The 20,857-nt window shown below is 33.2% G+C and overlaps 1 protein-coding gene across 1 annotated transcript in view; it reads left to right on the top strand.

The window, feature by feature from the left end:
• Positions 1–7,833: 7,833 nt before the first annotated feature.
• The window catches only part of LOC149925136 (oxytocin receptor B-like), a 67,392-nt gene continuing 54,368 nt past the window's right edge, over positions 7,834–20,857 (top strand). Inside the window, exons 1-3 of the mRNA XM_090161702.1 lie at positions 7,834–8,034; positions 9,932–10,266; positions 14,195–14,533. Of these exons, the coding sequence (XP_090017828.1) occupies positions 7,834–8,034; positions 9,932–10,266; positions 14,195–14,533 (875 nt within the window). The remainder of the gene's footprint in view (positions 8,035–9,931; positions 10,267–14,194; positions 14,534–20,857) is intronic.

Raw genomic sequence — 20,857 nt, 5'->3', positions numbered from 1 at the left:
ACGGAAATATTCGGAATTTTTGTAGGCCATTTAATATTTATCAGAAAAACTTCACTATTCGTGGGGTCCCTTGAGCTTGTTAATTGTGTTACTCGCGCACGCGCGATTTCTTAAAGTTTGTCATCTGTCTAGATTTTTCTAGAAAGGCTGGGTGCTAGAGATTATACAATCTCCTCTCTCTCTCTCTCTCTCTCTCTCTCTCTCTCTCTCTCTCTCTCTCTCTCTCTCTCTCTCGTCATTAGGTTAGTCGTTGGTATTTAAAAATCGAAATGGAACATTGGTTAGAAGAAGGTCTTAGACGAAAGAAAAACGAATATAAATCGATAAATCTATTTTCGTCAAATATTTAAAACTGTATTTGATTTGTAAAAAGTATAAATATGAAAATAGTTGTGCTCGCTTTAATTTCTCAATCCAATTCTCTGCTATATAAAGGTCTTGCCAAAACTTAGTAATTCATATTTAATAGGTTTTAAAAAAGGAAACAAATCGGAAACCGAAAAAGTAGATAATAAGCATTTTACAAACCGCGAAATCGGTGGGGTGTATTTATGTCGGAGTGAAATCGGAAGGGTTTATAAAATGGGCAAAACGTCGGAGCGATATCGGTGGGGTGTATTTGTGTCGGAGTGAAATCGGAAGGGTTTATAAAATGTGCAAAATTTCGGAGCGATATAGGTGGGGTGTATTATTTCGGAGCGATATAGGTGGGGTGTATTTATGTCGGATCGGAATTGGAAGGGTTTATAAAATGCGCAAAACGTCGGAGCGATATCGGTGGGGTGTATTTATGTCGGAGTGAAATCGGAAGGGTTTATAAAATGTGCAAAATTTCGGAGCGATATAGGTGGGGTGTATTTATGTCGGATCGGAATTGGAAGGGTTTATAAAATGAGCAAAATTTCGGAGCGATATCGGTGGGGTGTATTTATGTCGGAGTGGAATTGGAAGGGTTTATAAAATAAGCAAAATTTCGGAGCGATATCGGTGGGGTGTATTTATTTCGGAAACTCGGAGTGAAATCGGAAGGGTTTATAAAATGCGCAAAACGTCGGAGCGATATCGGTGGGGTGTATTTATGTCGGAGTGAAATCGGAAGGGTTTATAAAATGTGCAAAATTTCGGAGCGATATAGGTGGGGTGTATTATTTCGGAGCGATATAGGTGGGGTGTATTTATGTCGGATCGGAATTGGAAGGGTTTATAAAATGAGCAAAATTTCGGAGCGATATCGGTGTGGTGTATTTATGTCGGAGTGGAATTGGAAGGGTTTATAAAATAAGCAAAATTTCGGAGCGATATCGGTGGGGTGTATTTATGTCGGAGTGGAATTGGAAGGGTTTATAAAATAGCAAAATTTCGGAGCGATATCGGTGGGGTGTATTTATGTCGGAGTGGAATTGGAAGGGTTTATAAAATAAGCAAAATTTCGGAGCGATATCGGTGGGGTGTATTTATGTCGGAGTGGAATTGGAAGGGTTTATAAAATAAGCAAAATTTCGGAGCGATATCGGTGGGGTGTATTTATGTCGGAGTGGAATTGGAAGGGTTTATAAAATAAGCAAAATTTCGGAGCGATATCGGTGGGGTGTATTTATGTCGGAGTGGAATTGGAAGGGTTTATAAAATAAGCCAAATTTCGGAGCGATATCGGTGGGGTGTATTTATGTCGGAGTGGAATTGGAAGGGTTTATAAAATAAGCAAAATTTCGGAGCGATATCGGTGGGGTGTATTTATGTCGGAGTGGAATTGGAAGGGTTTATAAAATAAGCAAAATTTCGGAGCGATATCGGTGGGGTGTATTTATGTCGGAGTGGAATTGGAAGGGTTTATAAAATAAGCAAAATTTCGGAGCGATATCGGTGGGGTGTATTTATGTCGGAGTGGAATTGGAAGGGTTTATAAAATAAGCCAAATTTCGGAGCGATATCGGTGGGGTGTATTTATTTCGGAGCGATATAGGTGGGGTGTATTTCTGTCGGAGTGGAATTGGAAGGGTTTATAAAATAGCAAAATTTCGGAGCGATATCGGTGGGGTGTATTTATGTCGGAGTGGAATTGGAAGGGTTTATAAAATAAGCCAAATTTCGGAGCGATATCGGTGGGGTGTATTTATTTCGGAGACTCGGAGTGAAATCGGAAGGGTTTATAAAATGCGCAAAACGTCGGAGCGATATCGGTGGGGTGTATTTATGTCGGAGTGAAATCGGAAGGGTTTATAAAATGTGCAAAATTTCGGAGCGATATAGGTGGGGTGTATTATTTCGGAGCGATATAGGTGGGGTGTATTTCTGTCGGAGTGGAATTGGAAGGGTTTATAAAATAGCAAAATTTCGGAGCGATATCGGTGGGGTGTATTTATGTCGGAGTGGAATTGGAAGGGTTTATAAAATAAGCAAAATTTCGGAGCGATATCGGTGGGGTGTATTTATGTCGGAGTGGAATTGGAAGGGTTTATAAAATAAGCAAAATTTCGGAGCGATATCGGTGGGGTGTATTTATGTCGGAGTGGAATTGGAAGGGTTTATAAAATAAGCAAAATTTCGGAGCGATATTGGTGGGGTGTATTTATGTCGGAGTGGAATTGGAAGGGTTTATAAAATAAGCAAAATTTCGGAGCGATATCGGTGGGGTGTATTTATGTCGGAGTGGAATTGGAAGGGTTTATAAAATAAGCCAAATTTCGGAGCGATATCGGTGGGGTGTATTTATTTCGGAGACTCGGAGTGAAATCGGAAGGGTTTATAAAATGCGCAAAACGTCGGAGCGATATCGGTGGGGTGTATTTATGTCGGATTGAAATCGGAAGGGTTTATAAAATGTGCAAAATTTCGGAGCGATATAGGTGGGGTGTATTATTTCGGAGCGATATAGGTGGGGTGTATTTATGTCGGATCGGAATTGGAAGGGTTTATAAAATGAGCAAAATTTCGGAGCGATATCGGTGTGGTGTATTTATGTCGGAGTGGAATTGGAAGGGTTTATAAAATAAGCAAAATTTCGGAGCGATATCGGTGGGGTGTATTTCTGTCGGAGTGGAATTGGAAGGGTTTATAAAATAGCAAAATTTCGGAGCGATATCGGTGGGGTGTATTTATGTCGGAGTGGAATTGGAAGGGTTTATAAAATGAGCAAAATTTTGGAGCGATATCGGTGGGGTGTATTTATGTCGGAGTGGAATTGGAAGGGTTTATAAAATAAGCAAAATTTCGGAGCGATATCGGTGGGGTGTATTTATGTCGGAGTGGAATTGGAAGGGTTTATAAAATAAGCAAAATTTCGGAGCGATATCGGTGGGGTGTATTTATTTCGGAGACTCGGAGTGGAATTGGAAGGGTTTATAAAATACGCAAAATTTCGTAGCTTCATCGGCAGTGACTTGAAGAGTCTCGGAGCGGAATCGGAGGTGTATTTAGCTCGGCGTTTCGGAAACAGATAGGTACAGTATGAGTAAATTTGGTCTTTACAGCTCTCTACTGTGAGGCATCTTAAATCCGCGTTCTCCTTGTGTGGGGTGCTCTCTTAAATCCTGACTGCAAAGCCTCCTCGTGGCGAGAGCCGGGCAACGTATGGCTAATAACCTGCGGCTGATTTGCACAGGTACACTGTTCCTATCCAGTGGTTTGATGGGGTCACTGGAACTCTTGATTGGCTCCACACCCGGCGTTCGGAGTCGCGGGGCTCTTGGGGGCGGTCCACACCCGGTTTGCTGGGTCACTGGAGTCCTTGGGGTGTCACGTGCTCGGGGCGCTGGGTCACTGGGACCTCGGGGGTGTTCCATACTCGGCATTCAATATCCTACTGGGGAGGATAATTGCGGTGGAAGAGGAAGTCACTCTAGTCCTCAGCTGTGCGAGGGTGGGAATTAGGGCAGCCCATGGTGTCGCCTTTTGTTGGGCCATGATGAGGGCGTTTGTTTGCCATATGTGAGCCTGTCTTTATGGCTGTCACTGGCCGAACGTTTGTTTCGCAAAGTGCATTTTTGTCCGGCATGACTCTTTGTCTTGTGTGCCGCCGTAGTGCCCAGCGGAACGGCGGGGTACAAATACATAACCTTATGTGTGGGGTGCTGTCCCTATCCGGATTGTCCTTAATGGGGTCACTGATGTCGTTCGCGGCTGCCGGGCTTGATTTCTGGGTTTGCGCGTCAGGTCACATCGGCCCCTTTGCTTGGTCCACTCTTGGGGTGTCGGGTATTGTCGGTGTTTGCTGGGCTCGGATTTTGGGCTCGCGCGATGCTTCGCTCCATACCTGTCATTTGATAACCTTATCGGGGATGGTAGTTGCGGTGGAAGAATTAGGTCACTCTAGCCATCAGCTGAACGAAGATGGGTTCTCGGGCAGACCCATGGTGTCGCCTTTTGTTGGGCCATGATGAGGACGTTTGTTTCGCAACGTGCACTTTTGTCCCAGCCTGATTAACTTGTAGACCGCCGTAGTGCCTAGCGGAACGGCGGGGTACCAATACATCATTCTATGCGTGGGGTGCTGTGCTTGTTGCTCATAGGTTCCATAATGTATCACTTTCTCGAAATGTCTTTAAAAATTTAAATTTTCCCGAAATTTTATAATAAATTTTTACTTTTTCGAAATTTCTTATAAAATTACCACTATCTCGAAATTTCTTATTAAATTACCACTTTCTCGACACTTCTTATTAAAGTACCACATTCCCCAAAGTTTTTATTAAATTACCACTTTCTCTAAATTTCTTATTAAATTACCACTTTCTCGAAATTTCTTATTAAATTACCACTATCTCGAAATTTCTTATTAAATTACCACTTTCTCGACACTTCTTATTAAAGTACCACATTCCCCAAAGTTTTTATTAAATTACCACTTTCTCTAAATTTCTTATTAAATTACCACTTTCTCGAAATTTGTTATTAAAGTACCACTATCTCGAAATTTCTTATTAAATTACGACTTTCTCAAAATTTCTTATTAAATTACAGTAATAAAATTTTTTAATTACCGTATCGAAATTTATCCACTACCAATAAATTAAAGATTAAAGTAGATAAACAATTTGTACATTTAAGTCCATCATAAAAGTTAATTTATTAAACGAATTTACGACGTTAGTGATTAGAATGAAGCGAGGTGTTTATTGCCGATTTTGTTCAAAGTCTGGCGTAATGTAGGCCTATATGAGATACGAAATTTCCCAAAAGGAGACGTTGCACTACCCATTCGTTTTGCTATAGCAACCGAAAATGTTTTTGATCACTTAAAACAATAAAATCTCCATTTAAAAAAGCATGGGATTTTCTCGGTTTCATACGAAAATTTTGAAAAATTTTGAAAATCACGAAATGTGTAATTTGGACCACATTTAGGTAAATTTCCTCAAGTTTGGGTAAATTGAAACATTTTTAGGGTAAATTTTTAAAAAATTTTGGGTAAAATAAGGGAAAAATCTTATTTTGGTTGTAAGTGGTCAAAAACATTTTCGGTTGCCATGGCAAATCAAATGGGTAGTGCAACGTCTCCTTTTGGGAAATTTCATATCTCATATAGATCCACATTACGGCCGACTTTGAACTAAATCGGCAATAAACACCTCGGGTACTCTCCTTGTCAGTGACCAGCCCGCTAAACTGGTTTTGGGGACCCTTTCTTATCACGAGAACCATTTTCACCGAATTCCTTTGCAGGATACTTATTCTTTACGTTTTTTTTAAAAATAAACACATTCAGAACTAATCAAAAATAACCGTATGATAATTTTAATTGGGAAGTTCTAACATTTAGAGCTACCGAATTAAGACCCAACCCACTGAAATTGACCATGGCTATATGGAAAACCCGTGTGTGGATTTGAATTAGAGATAAATTTGGCGGTCTAGGCCTTGGGAGGCCAATTTCCTTCCAAAACTCGATCGTTCCAAAACTATCTTTTCCACTTTCAAAGTTTCGCATCGAAGGAACGATTGCAATTACTTGATTTTGAATTAGCCCACAACAAATGTTTGTAGCGACGAACGAAGACGTTTCCATTTAACAAATAGAAACGAATTTCGCTAATTAAGCGTATCTAAACAAAGCCTATTCTCCCGGTTCGATAAAAGTCACTTCTGATTAAACGAGAGATTCAAACAGAGTCACCTTTCGTTTCATTTTGGGTATTTTGCCTGTAAACGTTCCTTCGTACCACCAACGGCGTTGTGGGCGTTAATCATACATGAATTTGGCGTTCTGGTTCTAATGGATTAGCATCGTAAAGGGGTCGACCAACTTAACTTTCCGATGCTTTCTTCCCTCTCCAAATGTTGTTGTAATAGCCCGTTCTTTACATCTAAGTAATAAAAGACCATTATGTTTTTTATATTTTTCACATAGGAATACCGCCCGGTGCGTACCAATGGTTTCTGTAAATGTTAAATCCATACTGATACGCATATGATTCTCACGTTCCGGTTAAAAATTTACGATCGTTGCTGTTAAGGTCTCTAGATATTTATTCCGCAAATATACAACGAGTTCGGCGTTCCTCGTAAATAAATCATTAGGCGTGCAATAAGTCTTCACTTTTGATAGAAATTAATAAATTAGTTAATTAGTTAATTAATGGATTGAAATTAAAGGAGCTAAAAAAAATTCAAATTCAAAGATTGCCATTTTCAAGGTCAAGATTGCCCTTTTCAAGGTTGAAATCGCCATTTATTCAAATTTGGTCTCCCCTGGTTTAAAAAGACGTATTTTTAATTTATGTATTAAAGGGCCACACCGGCGTTTGAAAAAAATCGGCCGAATTTAGAATGTTGTAGCAGCTACGACCAATCATATTCTGGAAACCAGAGCGTGAAAATGGATAAAGTCTACCCGCACCCAAAAATTAAAACTTAATATTTTATTAGATTATGTATAATTGTCAACACTGTCAAAATTTCATATTAAAATATTAATTATTTTATAAGTTATTCCAAATAGAAAATGTGAATTTTAGCAGACAAACTTCCGATTTCAAATGACCCGAAAACACGAAATCTTAAATTTATGACGTAGAAGAAGCCAAACAAAATATATTTTACTCAAACCGCCAATGTAGAAGAAGCCAAACAAAATATATTTTACTCAAACCGCCAAATTGGCTAGATCATGATTACGTATGGCAACGTTTGGCTGCACCCTAGAAATTAAAAAGCCAAATTTCCACGACAAGTTATGTCGCGTTGTACTATGAAAACATACTAAACATTAAGAAAAAAGGGGCTCTGATTACCATATCATGGTTGTTTTAAATACCAGTGGATGAAACTATCTTTACCCCATCTGTATGAAAGAAACATTTCTACCAGGGAATAATTATAATTATAATAATTATTTCACGGTGGGTGCTGCTGTAGTCTAAATGAGTACATTGGCGACACGAATTAAATCTTATTTACATTCGAGCCCGCCAAATTAACTAGCATCTGTGACCTCAGTGATGCTATAAATTAAGTCACGCACACTTTTAAAAACGGAATTAATTTCTATAGAAGGTGCTATAAGGAGAGGCACCGAGAAAATAGGAGACAGTGCAGGTAGATTTTAAATTCAAACGCCGGTGTGTCCCTTTGAGCTGTATTTTATTTAAATTAAATCAAGGGTTTATCCACTATTTTCGGGTAACGTTGAAACTTGAAACTCTCAACCATTATTTTTGACCTAAAAACCACTTACTTTAAAAATGTAAAGTTTCGCATCCCTTCTTGGTCCATTAACCACGTCCTGGTACTTGGATGATTTATTTTTACTCCTACAGAAAACTGATGTAGTTTGAATACCAATTCGCAAAGTATCTCAGTCTGTATACAGTTTTGTAATGGAATAAGTAGAAGAAAATGGATGTCAAGGAAACGGAAGTGTACATGCGATGGACCTCGGACGGTCTGACCAGCGAAGCCTACATCGTCGATGACGTGTACAGCACGGTGACAAACGAAATAAATGGACTCTTCCTGATGGCCAACGGAAGCCAAGAAATGGATTCCAACAAGACCATCGCTCCAATGCCCCGCAGCTCATCCTTGGCTAAAATTAAAGTAAGTGGAAACGAGAAATTGAAATGGAATTATCGTAATTAGTCTATAATTATTTACATCAGTGTGTCAACTTCAACCATTAACTTACTGGATCCGAACCTAGTGCGCGTTTAGCTCTTTCATAGTAGCGCATCTCTTAGCGCCACAGAGTCGGATAGTGGACAAATTTCAACCTAAATATTGAACACTTAAGGGGGAAGACTTTCGCGCTATTTCAAGCTGAACTATTTTAATTATGTAATTTAACTTATAAAATTAATATTTATGTGTAAAACAGCCTCTTGTATAGTGATTAAAATAATTTTGACAATTTTAAATTTAAAAGTAATTAAGTTATTACGTTTTAATTCGGACCCCCGAAGCTAAACAAGTTGGGCAAGCGCCCAAACTACCCTTTAGTTAGAGCCTTTTATCTCGTTAACTATTAATATTTATATTATCAAAATTATTTTAAGCACTAGAGGAAGGTTCAGCCTAATAAGACAAATATAATTCAATTATGTAATTGTTAAAACAGAAACTTTCAGCTTGAACGAAAATGAGGCTTTTACTGTATTCTTCCCCCTTAAGACCTAATATTTAGCACGTCATCTAACGTTATTAAGCACGTGCTTTGTATTTGGGTAAAAACGTTTCGCGATTCTCCCGGTAGGAGCGCAGGTGAGCGATGCTATTCGAAGAATTGGGTTTATGCTTATATCTCGTTTCTATTAGTTTATTCGTCCATTAGAAATAATTTCATCTAAAAGTGACGTAGAATCAACGTCATTACAATAAGATAAGAGAAATATACGTGACTCAAAAACGAATTATCACGCGCTCACTGTAAACTAGGAGCAACAAACACAGCACCCGACACGAGGAGAACGCAACCCGTCAAAAGTCGTGGATTTTCTTGTGTACAGTTTTCATTGGTTAGACGCTTTAGCACCTGTTGCCGTCGGAAGGGGAAAATACAGAAATTTTCTTCCCCCCGGCCCGTAAAACGTGCAGCGTAAAGGCTCGTCCAATGAAATTTGTACACAACATTGAGTTAGAATGTTAAAGGCTAGCCGCGTTCTCCTTGTGTTTGTGATTTGGGTACATTTGTTCGAATTTCATTCGTCCGAACGGTGGTACAAATGAACAAATGATCATTTGTCCGAATGCCGGAAAACAGGATCGTATGTCCGAAAACGTATTTCATTTTCCCGAAAAATGTATCACAACTTTTGTTGGTGATTTAGTCGTTCAATTTATGTAAACGTTACTGGTGAATTTCATTTGTTCGAATAATCGTTTGTCCGTTTTTTAGAACATTAGGAATTGGTTGTTTTTTTTTAAATATTGTTAACATAAGAAAATAGTAACATTAACGTGAACCTAACCTAACCTAACCTAACCTAACCTAAAATATCCATAACATTCAACGCAATTCCCACTTACTTTATCGGCCAAAGGAAAAATGGACATAATAGGATAAAATGATTAGACATTATAATGCTTATATCCGTTTATTATTAAAATATTTTACATTACATTTTTTACGATATTTACAATGTAGTTTTTTTATTTTTTATTCTTGCACTAAAAAAATCCGGACCAAAAAAACAACAATAAGAAATACTAATTTAGCGACAGCATTCGGACAAGTGATGCTACCGATTCGTACGAATGAAACAAACAAGTTGTCCAATTCGAACAATTGAAACAATTGTTATTTCGGCGGTTCGGACGAATGAAATCCGAACAAATGTACCTACCACGTGTTTGTTGCTCCCAGCTGTGACGACGGGCCATTCTAGAAATAGCTCTCAATTGAAATTCAACATACCGTAGATTGAGAACTAACATACGCTGTGATAAACTTATGGCGTTATTGAAGAACCTAAATTGTCCTTTTTATTGTAATTTTCAGCTCGGTACTCTGTCGCTTATTTTTGTGTTGACCGTGGTGGGCAATAGTTGCGTTCTGCTGGCCTTGGCTTTGCGAGGAATCAAGATGACCCGAATGTATTACTTCTTGCTGCATCTGTGCATCGCCGACCTGATGACGGCCTTCTTCAACGTGCTGCCCCAGTTCGCCTGGGACTCGACGCAGACCTTCAAAGGGGGAGACTTCATGTGCAAATCCGTCAAGTACTTGCAACTCTTGGGGCCTTATCTGTCATCGTACGTCTTAGTGGTCACCGCTATTGACCGTTATCAAGCCATTTGTTTCCCTTTGTCCAATTGTCATTGGACACCCAAGAGGTAAGAATCTTTACGGAAGGGGGCCATTGGATTGGCCAATTGGAATTGATGATAGTCCCTCAGAGATATTTCTTGTCCTACTGTTTTCTCAAATTGAGTATGGCGGTTCAATGAATTTCAAACTTCTGCTAGCAGGTTTAGCACGAGCAAGGGCGATTGGCGTTTGTAAATTAAGCCGGGTTTTCATGGTAGCTTGTAGCGTGTAAACGAAAAGATTGAGAAACAAAATATAGAGGTAGCTCAATAACCTTGAAAATTCCCTATATCTTAGCATTAGAATTTGGCCTTTCTATTAAGTAACATTGGCCTTCTTGCTTAGATGTATCGGGTGCGTCACTCGTGACGTAGAAGTGACCTTTCATAATGTTATCCCATACTAGACGCTAGCATAAATTATATTTATGTCTTATTCAACTTGTTTAAAGTTCCACGCGCGCGTCTTGATATTTTAGCGTAAACGGGCTCGAGTGATTTCGCGCGTGGTCCCGGAAATATAAAAAGGCGCGAGCCTTTTACGCTAAAATATGAAAGAGAGCGTTGAACATTTTAACAAGTTGAACAAATTAAAATTCGACGAGTCGCCCTTTTTATAAAGATCTAACCTTCAAAACTGAACTGAACTCCTACGTATCTCGTGACGAAAGCGATACATTAAAACAAGTTCGGCAAGCGTAATGACTTTATAGAAAGGCTTATTGTATCCATATTTTTCGAGTTAGTTACGGATTACGCTTACCCTATCTAAAAATCAACGACTCTGTGTTGTTTAATATGCCTTTAATTATATGGTTTCCAACTGCCTTACGTTCTATTACAGAAAGTGGCAAGTAAACAATTGGGCCCGAGGTAGCTGTATATTTTGAGACCGCAACTACTACGCAATCGAACGGGTTATGGCTATTTAATCTTAAACTGAAATAATCCAAGTAGTGTAATAAAGCCTGGTTTTCACTTGGCGGAAAATCACCGACAGAAAGTTTGACGTCGGCGATATGGTTTTCAACGTTTCGCTCACTGTCGGCGTTTTAGCATTTTCACTTGGCGTTTTTTTTAGGGCGGAAATAAAGCGTTTTTTTCTGGCAGCGAGTTCATCGGTTTTCGTCTGATAGTGGAGAGTTAAGGCTAGGCCTAAAAATGGATGATTTATCTGATCATAATAGTGAACTATTGATTAAAGCTCATGTAAGCATTTTAAATTTAATGTTATTTTACATGAACTATCGTGTTTAAAGAATCGGCTTGGGTGAAAAAAAAAACATACAGGAATAGAAGGCAACAAAGGTATCAAGAAAAAAAACACGTTCCAAAATTCACACAAAAGCACGTGGCCGAGTTCTGGATGCAAGAGGCAGTAAATTAACCACCCCCTTTTACGTCATAGTCACCTTTCGATAATGGTTTTTGATTGGTTGAAAAAGAACGAAATCGCCCAACTGAGCGGAAAAAAAAATAGAAATGAAAATCGCCACACAAAACCGAAAACCGACGGAATTTCCGCCCGGCGTCGACGGAAAATTTCGCCCATTTTCCGTCGACGCCGGGTTTTTTCGCCCAAAAACCACCAAGTGAAAACCAGGCTATATATAACAAATTTATCTGGTTTCAAACTACTTTGTTTACGCGGGCCATTTTCAGTAATAGTACACAAAAAAGTTGGAATCCAGATAATCTAACGACATATATTCAACAACCGAGTGGTTGATTTTGAGATAGAGTAGCCGTAATCCGTAACCAACTCGAAAAATATGGATAAAAATGAGAAATCACCGTTTATTCTAATGGTAAGATATAGAGAATTATCAAGCTCATTGAGCTACCTTTAAATTTTGTTCAATTTACTCCAAATTTCTTATAAAATATGTTTTCAAACATTGGAACAAATTTAGAGGGTAAGAATTCAATATTTAAGAAATTAACGAAATAAGGACCACCGTTTTTAATTTTCTTTTGTTTCTTTGTCAATTTCACAGTGGTTTACATTGTGGGTTATTGGTATTACCATAAGCCTATCATAAGTAAAGGTCTAGCATAGATCCCCATGTTTAAAATGAACGTACGACGATAGGGCAGTAGCGACATCTTCTTTTAAAAATTTTCTAAATCTAAAATATTATCTTACTTGGTAGAGCAGCTACGCTCTGGTTGATAACTGTCACGCAAAACGCGTCTAAATCTCAAATTTGAAAATTAAATACCTTCAGAAACAAGTTCTCTTATTTCTAAAAGCCGGTTTTAGGTTCTGATGAATCATTTTGAAAAAAAAAGTATTAATTTCAAGTTTCAAAGTGATAAAATTGTGAATAAGCCTTGGCTACGGAGATTTATCCCGCGTGGTTCAGAGTTTAAAAACGTTCGCGCACGGCTTGCGCGCATTCATAATGCATTTCACGAAATTTATTTCAGAAATGCATAGTTGAGGACGTAGCCACTAGGAGGTGCAGATTTTGAATTCCTAACGGGTATGTGATCATCAAAAATTTGGCCTAGACCTTTGCTTATGGGGACCTTATGATAGGCTTATGCTAATACCATAAGCCTATAATATTGTCACTTTAGGGAATATTTTACTGAGAGCTAGTAACGGAGTGACGTCATCACAAGCAATAAATCACCCCCTAGCGAGGCGCTGTCAAAGGCTACGTGTGACGCGTTAGCAAGCGAACGCAAAACAGTGACGAAACCCGTAATTAAGTTTGTCATGAGAAGCGCTCTCAGTAAAACTTTTGCATGTGAAGAATAGGAAGTGTCACAATATTATACAATTTTTATAATATTGGTAAATATTACAAATAAACCTTGTCCGCTAACAAGCCAACCTCGTGATGCGCAACAAATTGCAATTTACAACCAGTTTCCCATTGGCTGAATGTAGTCACGTGGGCAGACGTCCTGCTTTAAACTTTCGCTTGCGCGTGAAAATATCTAGTAGGATTTGATCGACGCTAGAAGCGAGTCCCGAAATAGTTTCGCAAGCGCACGCAACAAATGCAAAACACAAGCGTGGATGAAAACTGAAAAGCTAATGATTTTCGATTTATTTCATCCGGAGTTATAATATCATTTCCGAATGCTGTCAATTCGATCCTATACTTAAACAATAGAAGGTGGCTGTGTCGGAAGTACTTCCTGCCGTCGTAAACGACCCCACGGTTGGCAAACTTTAACTAAAGAACACTTCGTAGTCGCGTCAGTATCTAAATTAGAGCCATTATACAGGGTGTTTCAAAAGGTTATGCACAAATTTGAAGGAGTTGTAGGACGTGAGTTAGAAGCGAGGGGTAAGACACTCTGCGAACTCGGTGTACACTGCCTTACCTTTGACAGTGCTAAATGGAACTCGCGAACTTTTGAAAATATGTACCTTTAACAATGCTAAATGCACGAACTCGGTGTAGAGATTATCTGAGACTGTCTTACCCCTCGGTTAGAAGTACGCCTGATTTTCCCCCATTTTCCTACGATGAGTGAAAAGAGCGCCAGAGAGCTTCAAAGTGTGGCCTACTAGCACCGGGAAGTAGGCTGCAACCAGCGCAAAACCAAGCAGCGGGGACTATAAATACCGTTTAAGTTTACTTTTTTACGCTGGTTACTTCGATTTGTTTACAAAGTCCTTTTTACCTATCACACGAACCCAAACCTTAACGATCACATTTCCCTGCTGCTTGGTTTTGCGCTAGTTGCAGCCTATTTTTAGGAGCTAGTATAGGCCACACTTTGAAGCTCTCTGGCCCTCTTTTAACTCATCGTACGAAAATGGGAAAAACAGGCATACTTCTCAACTAACCACCTACAACTCTTTCAAATTTTTGCTTAACCTTTCGAAACACCCTTCATATTTTTGAGGTGGCTCCGCGACTATCTTAACACTGTCTTCTTGATGAATTGACGGCCTTAAACACTCTCTTTAATGGCATTTCCCTTCTTTCAGGTCCAAGATTATGATCGGAAGCGCTTGGGTGGTGTCGTTATTGTGCTGCTGTCCTCAGCTGGTCATTTTCTCGTACCAGTTAATTCCGGGCAGCACCTCGACCGAAAAGGATTGCTGGGGCATCTTCATCCAGCCGTGGGGGGAGCGAGCGTACGTCACGTGGTACGCCATTTCTGTATTTTTCCTGCCCCTAATCGTGTTGACGTTCACCTACGCGTGCATCTGCCGAGCGATTTGGGTCAATGTGCAGCTGAAGAGGAAGAGTTCCTGCGTTCCTGAACAGATGAAAAAGGATCTCAAGAAGATGAAAGGGAAATCCACCTTTTTAGTCATCGGAAGGTGGGTCGTTTTTTACGCTTCACTCGGAGCAAACGCGTCTACTTTATTCATCATTTGGACATTGTTGGAAGAAATCGTAGGATGGTTTTTGGAGCCGAACTTCTAGACCCCGCGGGGGAGGTGGGGGTTAGTAGAAAGCTATTATCCGAATTTTAGAGTAATTAAGAAATTTCCATTCGATACGAGATGAAGAATCTTGATCACGACATAAAATGTAAAAACTACTTAAATGGTTGCACGAAGTTTTAGCTATTTATAATCAATGATTCATTAGATAGAGCAAAGATTTTATAGCAAGTACAGGAAATTTCATCAAAATCGGTTAAGTGGTCTCTGAATTACTATAAGTTAAGTTAGAAAAAAACCATCTATGAACTGCGCAAAGGATGATAAAATACGCGAATTGAATTACTATAGAAGTCAAAATGGTGGAAATCGAGTATTTCGGCGAATTTCCAATGGACTTCTAAAATTATTTTCGGCACCCTCGAAAATGCAAAGCGTATCATTGGCTAATGGTCTGTAATACATTTCTTTACATCTGGGATTAAAAGCGGGTTGATTTAACACCCAGGAAATATTCCTACGCAGTAGTAATTGAAATAGGCATACACAAGGCAACGCGTAGTAGAAAAATGATATGAAACAAGCCCGAATTTGTTCGATTTTATTACTATCGACGTTTCGTGCAACAAACACTTTTAATAGATATTAATAGATATTAATATGTATTAAAATCATGTAGAGATATTAATATGTATTAAAATAATGTAGAGATATTAATATGTATTAAAATAATGTAGATATATTAATATGTATTAAAATCATGTAGATATATTAATATGTACGTATTAAAATCATGTAGAGATATTAATATGTATTAAAATCATGTAGAGATATTAATATGTATTAAAATCATGTAGAGATATTAATATGTATTAAAATCATGTAGAGATATTAATATGTATTAAAATCATGTAGAGATATTAATATGTATTAAAATCATGTAGAGATATTAATATGTATTAAAATAATGTAGAGATATTAATATGTATTAAAATAATGTAGAGATATTAATATGTATTAAAATCATGTAGAGATATTAATATGTATTAAAATAATGTAGAGATATTAATATGTATTAAAATAATGTAGAGATATTAATATGTATTAAAATAATGTAGAGATATTAATATGTATTAAAATCATGTAGAGATATTAATATGTATTAAAATAATGTAGGGATATTAATATGTATTAAAATCATGTAGAGATATTAATATGTATTAAAATAATGTAGGGATATTAATATGTATTAAAATCATGTAGAGATATTAATATGTATTAAAATCATGTAGAGATATTAATATGTATTAAAATCATGTAGAGATATTAATATGTATTAAAATCATGTAGAGATATTAATATGTATTAAAATCATGTAGAGATATTAATATGTATTAAAATCAAGTAGAGATATTAATATGTATTAAAATCATGTAGAGATATTAATATGTATTAAAATCATGTAGAGATATTAATATGTATTAAAATCATGTAGAGATTTTAATATGTATTAAAATCATGTAGAGATATTAATATGTATTAAAATCATGTAGAGATATTAATATGTATTAAAATCATGTAGAGATATTAATATGTATTAAAATCATGTAGAGATATTAATATGTATTAAAATCATGTAGAGATATTAATATGTATTAAAATCATGTAGAGATATTAATATGTATTAAAATCATGTAGAGATATTAATATGTATTAAAATCATGTAGAGATATTAATATGTATTAAAATCATGTAGAGATATTAATATGTATTAAAATCATGTAGAGATTTTAATATGTATTAAAATCATGTAGAGATTTTAATATGTATTAAAATCATGTAGAGATTTTAATATGTATTAAAATCATGTAGAGATTTTAATATGTATTAAAATCATGTAGAGATATTAATATGTATTAAAATCATGTAGAGATATTAATATGTATTAAAATCATGTAGAGATATTAATATGTATTAAAATCATGTAGAGATATTAATATGTATTAAAATCATGTAGAGATATTAATATGTATTAAAATCATGTAGAGATATTAATATGTATTAAAATCATGTAGAGATATTAATATGTATTAAAATCATGTAGAGATATTAATATGTATTAAAATCATGTAGAGATATTAATATGTATTAAAATCATGTAGAGATTTTAATATGTATTAAAATCATGTAGAGATTTTAATATGTATTAAAATCATGTAGAGATTTTAATATGTATTAAAATCATGTAGAGATTTTAATATGTATTAAAATCATGTAGAGATTTTAATATGTATTAAAATCATGTAGAGATTTTAATATGTATTAAAATCATGTAGAGATTTTAATATGTATTAAAATCATGTAGAGATTTTAATATGTATTAAAATCATGTAGAGATTTTAATATGTATTAAAATCATGTAGAGATTTTAATATGTATTAAAATCATGTAGAGATTTTAATATGTATTAAAATCATGTAGAGATTTTAATATGTATTAAAATCATGTAGAGATTTTAATATGTATTAAAATCATGTAGAGATTTTAATATGTATTAAAATCATGTAGAGATTTTAATATGTATTAAAATCATGTAGAGATTTTAATATGTATTAAAATCATGTAGAGATTTTAATATGTATTAAAATCATGTAGAGATTTTAATATGTATTAAAATCATGTAGAGATTTTAATATGTATTAAAATCATGTAGAGATTTTAATATGTATTAAAATCATGTAGAGATTTTAATATGTATTAAAATCATGTAGAGATTTTAATATGTATTAAAATCATGTAGAGATTTTAATATGTATTAAAATCATGTAGAGATTTTAATATGTATTAAAATCATGTAGAGATTTTAATATGTATTAAAATCATGTAGAGATTTTAATATGTATTAAAATCATGTAGAGATTTTAATATGTATTAAAATCATGTAGAGATTTTAATATGTATTAAAATCATGTAGAGATTTTAATATGTATTAAAATCATGTAGAGATTTTAATATGTATTAAAATCATGTAGAGATTTTAATATGTATTAAAATCATGTAGAGATTTTAATATGTATTAAAATCATGTAGAGATTTTAATATGTATTAAAATCATGTAGAGATTTTAATATGTATTAAAATCATGTAGAGATTTTAATATGTATTAAAATCATGTAGAGATTTTAATATGTATTAAAATCATGTAGAGATTTTAATATGTATTAAAATCATGTAGAGATTTTAATATGTATTAAAATCATGTAGAGATTTTAATATGTATTAAAATCATGTAGAGATTTTAATATGTATTAAAATCATGTAGAGATTTTAATATGTATTAAAATCATGTAGAGATTTTAATATGTATTAAAATCATGTAGAGATTTTAATATGTATTAAAATCATGTAGAGATTTTAATATGTATTAAAATCATGTAGAGATTTTAATATGTATTAAAATCATGTAGAGATTTTAATATGTATTAAAATCATGTAGAGATTTTAATATGTATTAAAATCATGTAGAGATTTTAATATGTATTAAAATCATGTAGAGATTTTAATATGTATTAAAATCATGTAGAGATTTTAATATGTATTAAAATCATGTAGAGATTTTAATATGTATTAAAATCATGTAGAGATTTTAATATGTATTAAAATCATGTAGAGATTTTAATATGTATTAAAATCATGTAGAGATTTTAATATGTATTAAAATCATGTAGAGATTTTAATATGTATTAAAATCATGTAGAGATTTTAATATGTATTAAAATCATGTAGAGATTTTAATATGTATTAAAATCATGTAGAGATTTTAATATGTATTAAAATCATGTAGAGATTTTAATATGTATTAAAATCATGTAGAGATTTTAATATGTATTAAAATCATGTAGAGATTTTAATATGTATTAAAATCATGTAGAGATTTTAATATGTATTAAAATCATGTAGAGATTTTAATATGTATTAAAATCATGTAGAGATTTTAATATGTATTAAAATCATGTAGAGATTTTAATATGTATTAAAATCATGTAGAGATTTTAATATGTATTAAAATCATGTAGAGATTTTAATATGTATTAAAATCATGTAGAGATTTTAATATGTATTAAAATCATGTAGAGATTTTAATATGTATTAAAATCATGTAGAGATTTTAATATGTATTAAAATCATGTAGAGATTTTAATATGTATTAAAATCATGTAGAGATTTTAATATGTATTAAAATCATGTAGAGATTTTAATATGTATTAAAATCATGTAGAGATTTTAATATGTATTAAAATCATGTAGAGATTTTAATATGTATTAAAATCATGTAGAGATTTTAATATGTATTAAAATCATGTAGAGATTTTAATATGTATTAAAATCATGTAGAGATTTTAATATGTATTAAAATCATGTAGAGATTTTAATATGTATTAAAATCATGTAGAGATTTTAATATGTATTAAAATCATGTAGAGATTTTAATATGTATTAAAATCATGTAGAGATTTTAATATGTATTAAAATCATGTAGAGATTTTAATATGTATTAAAATCATGTAGAGATTTTAATATGTATTAAAATCATGTAGAGATTTTAATATGTATTAAAATCATGTAGAGATTTTAATATGTATTAAAATCATGTAGAGATTTTAATATGTATTAAAATCATGTAGAGATTTTAATATGTATTAAAATCATGTAGAGATTTTAATATGTATTAAAATCATGTAGAGATTTTAATATGTATTAAAATCATGTAGAGATTTTAATATGTATTAAAATCATGTAGAGATTTTAATATGTATTAAAATCATGTAGAGATTTTAATATGTATTAAAATCATGTAGAGATTTTAATATGTATTAAAATCATGTAGAGATTTTAATATGTATTAAAATCATGTAGAGATTTTAATATGTATTAAAATCATGTAGAGATTTTAATATGTATTAAAATCATGTAGAGATTTTAATATGTATTAAAATCATGTAGAGATTTTAATATGTATTAAAATCATGTAGAGATTTTAATATGTATTAAAATCATGTAGAGATTAATGTATTAAAATCATGTAGAGATTTTAATATGTATTAAAATCATGTAGAGATTTTAATATGTATTAAAATCATGTAGAGATTTTAATATGTATTAAAATCATGTAGAGATTTTAATATGTATTAAAATCATGTAGAGATTTTAATATGTATTAAAATCATGTAGAGATTTTAATATGTATTAAAATCATGTAGAGATTTTAATATGTATTAAAATCATGTAGAGATTTTAATATGTATTAAAATCATGTAGAGATTTTAATATGTATTAAAATCATGTAGAGATTTTAATATGTATTAAAATCATGTAGAGATTTTAATATGTATTAAAATCATGTAGAGATTTTAATATGTATTAAAATCATGTAGAGATTTTAATATGTATTAAAATCATGTAGAGATTTTAATATGTATTAAAATCATGTAGAGATTTTAATATGTATTAAAATCATGTAGAGATTTTAATATGTATTAAAATCATGTAGAGATTTTAATATGTATTAAAATCATGTAGAGATTTTAATATGTATTAAAATCATGTAGAGATTTTAATATGTATTAAAATCATGTAGAGATTTTAATATGTATTAAAATCATGTAGAGATTTTAATATGTATTAAAATCATGTAGAGATTTTAATATGTATTAAAATCATGTAGAGATTTTAATATGTATTAAAATCATGTAGAGATTTTAATATGTATTAAAATCATGTAGAGATTTTAATATGTATTAAAATCATGTAGAGATTTTAATATGTATTAAAATCATGTAGAGATTTTAATATGTATTAAAATCATGTAGAGATTTTAATATGTATTAAAATCATGTAGAGATTTTAATATGTATTAAAATCATGTAGAGATTTTAATATGTATTAAAATCATGTAGAGATTTTAATATGTATTAAAATCATGTAGAGATTTTAATATGTATTAAAATCATGTAGAGATTTTAATATGTATTAAAATCATGTAGAGATTTTAATATGTATTAAAATCATGTAGAGATTTTAATATGTATTAAAATCATGTAGAGATTTTAATATGTATTAAAATCATGTAGAGATTTTAATATGTATTAAAATCATGTAGAGATTTTAATATGTATTAAAATCATGTAGAGATTTTAATATGTATTAAAATCATGTAGAGATTTTAATATGTATTAAAATCATGTAGAGATTTTAATA

Source organism: Leiobunum rupestre, chromosome 10, assembly GCF_980474605.1.
Source record: "Leiobunum rupestre chromosome 10, qqLeiRupe1.1.hap1, whole genome shotgun sequence".
Classification (NCBI taxonomy): domain Eukaryota; kingdom Metazoa; phylum Arthropoda; class Arachnida; order Opiliones; family Sclerosomatidae; genus Leiobunum; species Leiobunum rupestre.
The sequence above is the reverse complement of the archived record's forward strand: the minus strand, read 5'-3'. Positions and strand labels throughout refer to the sequence as shown.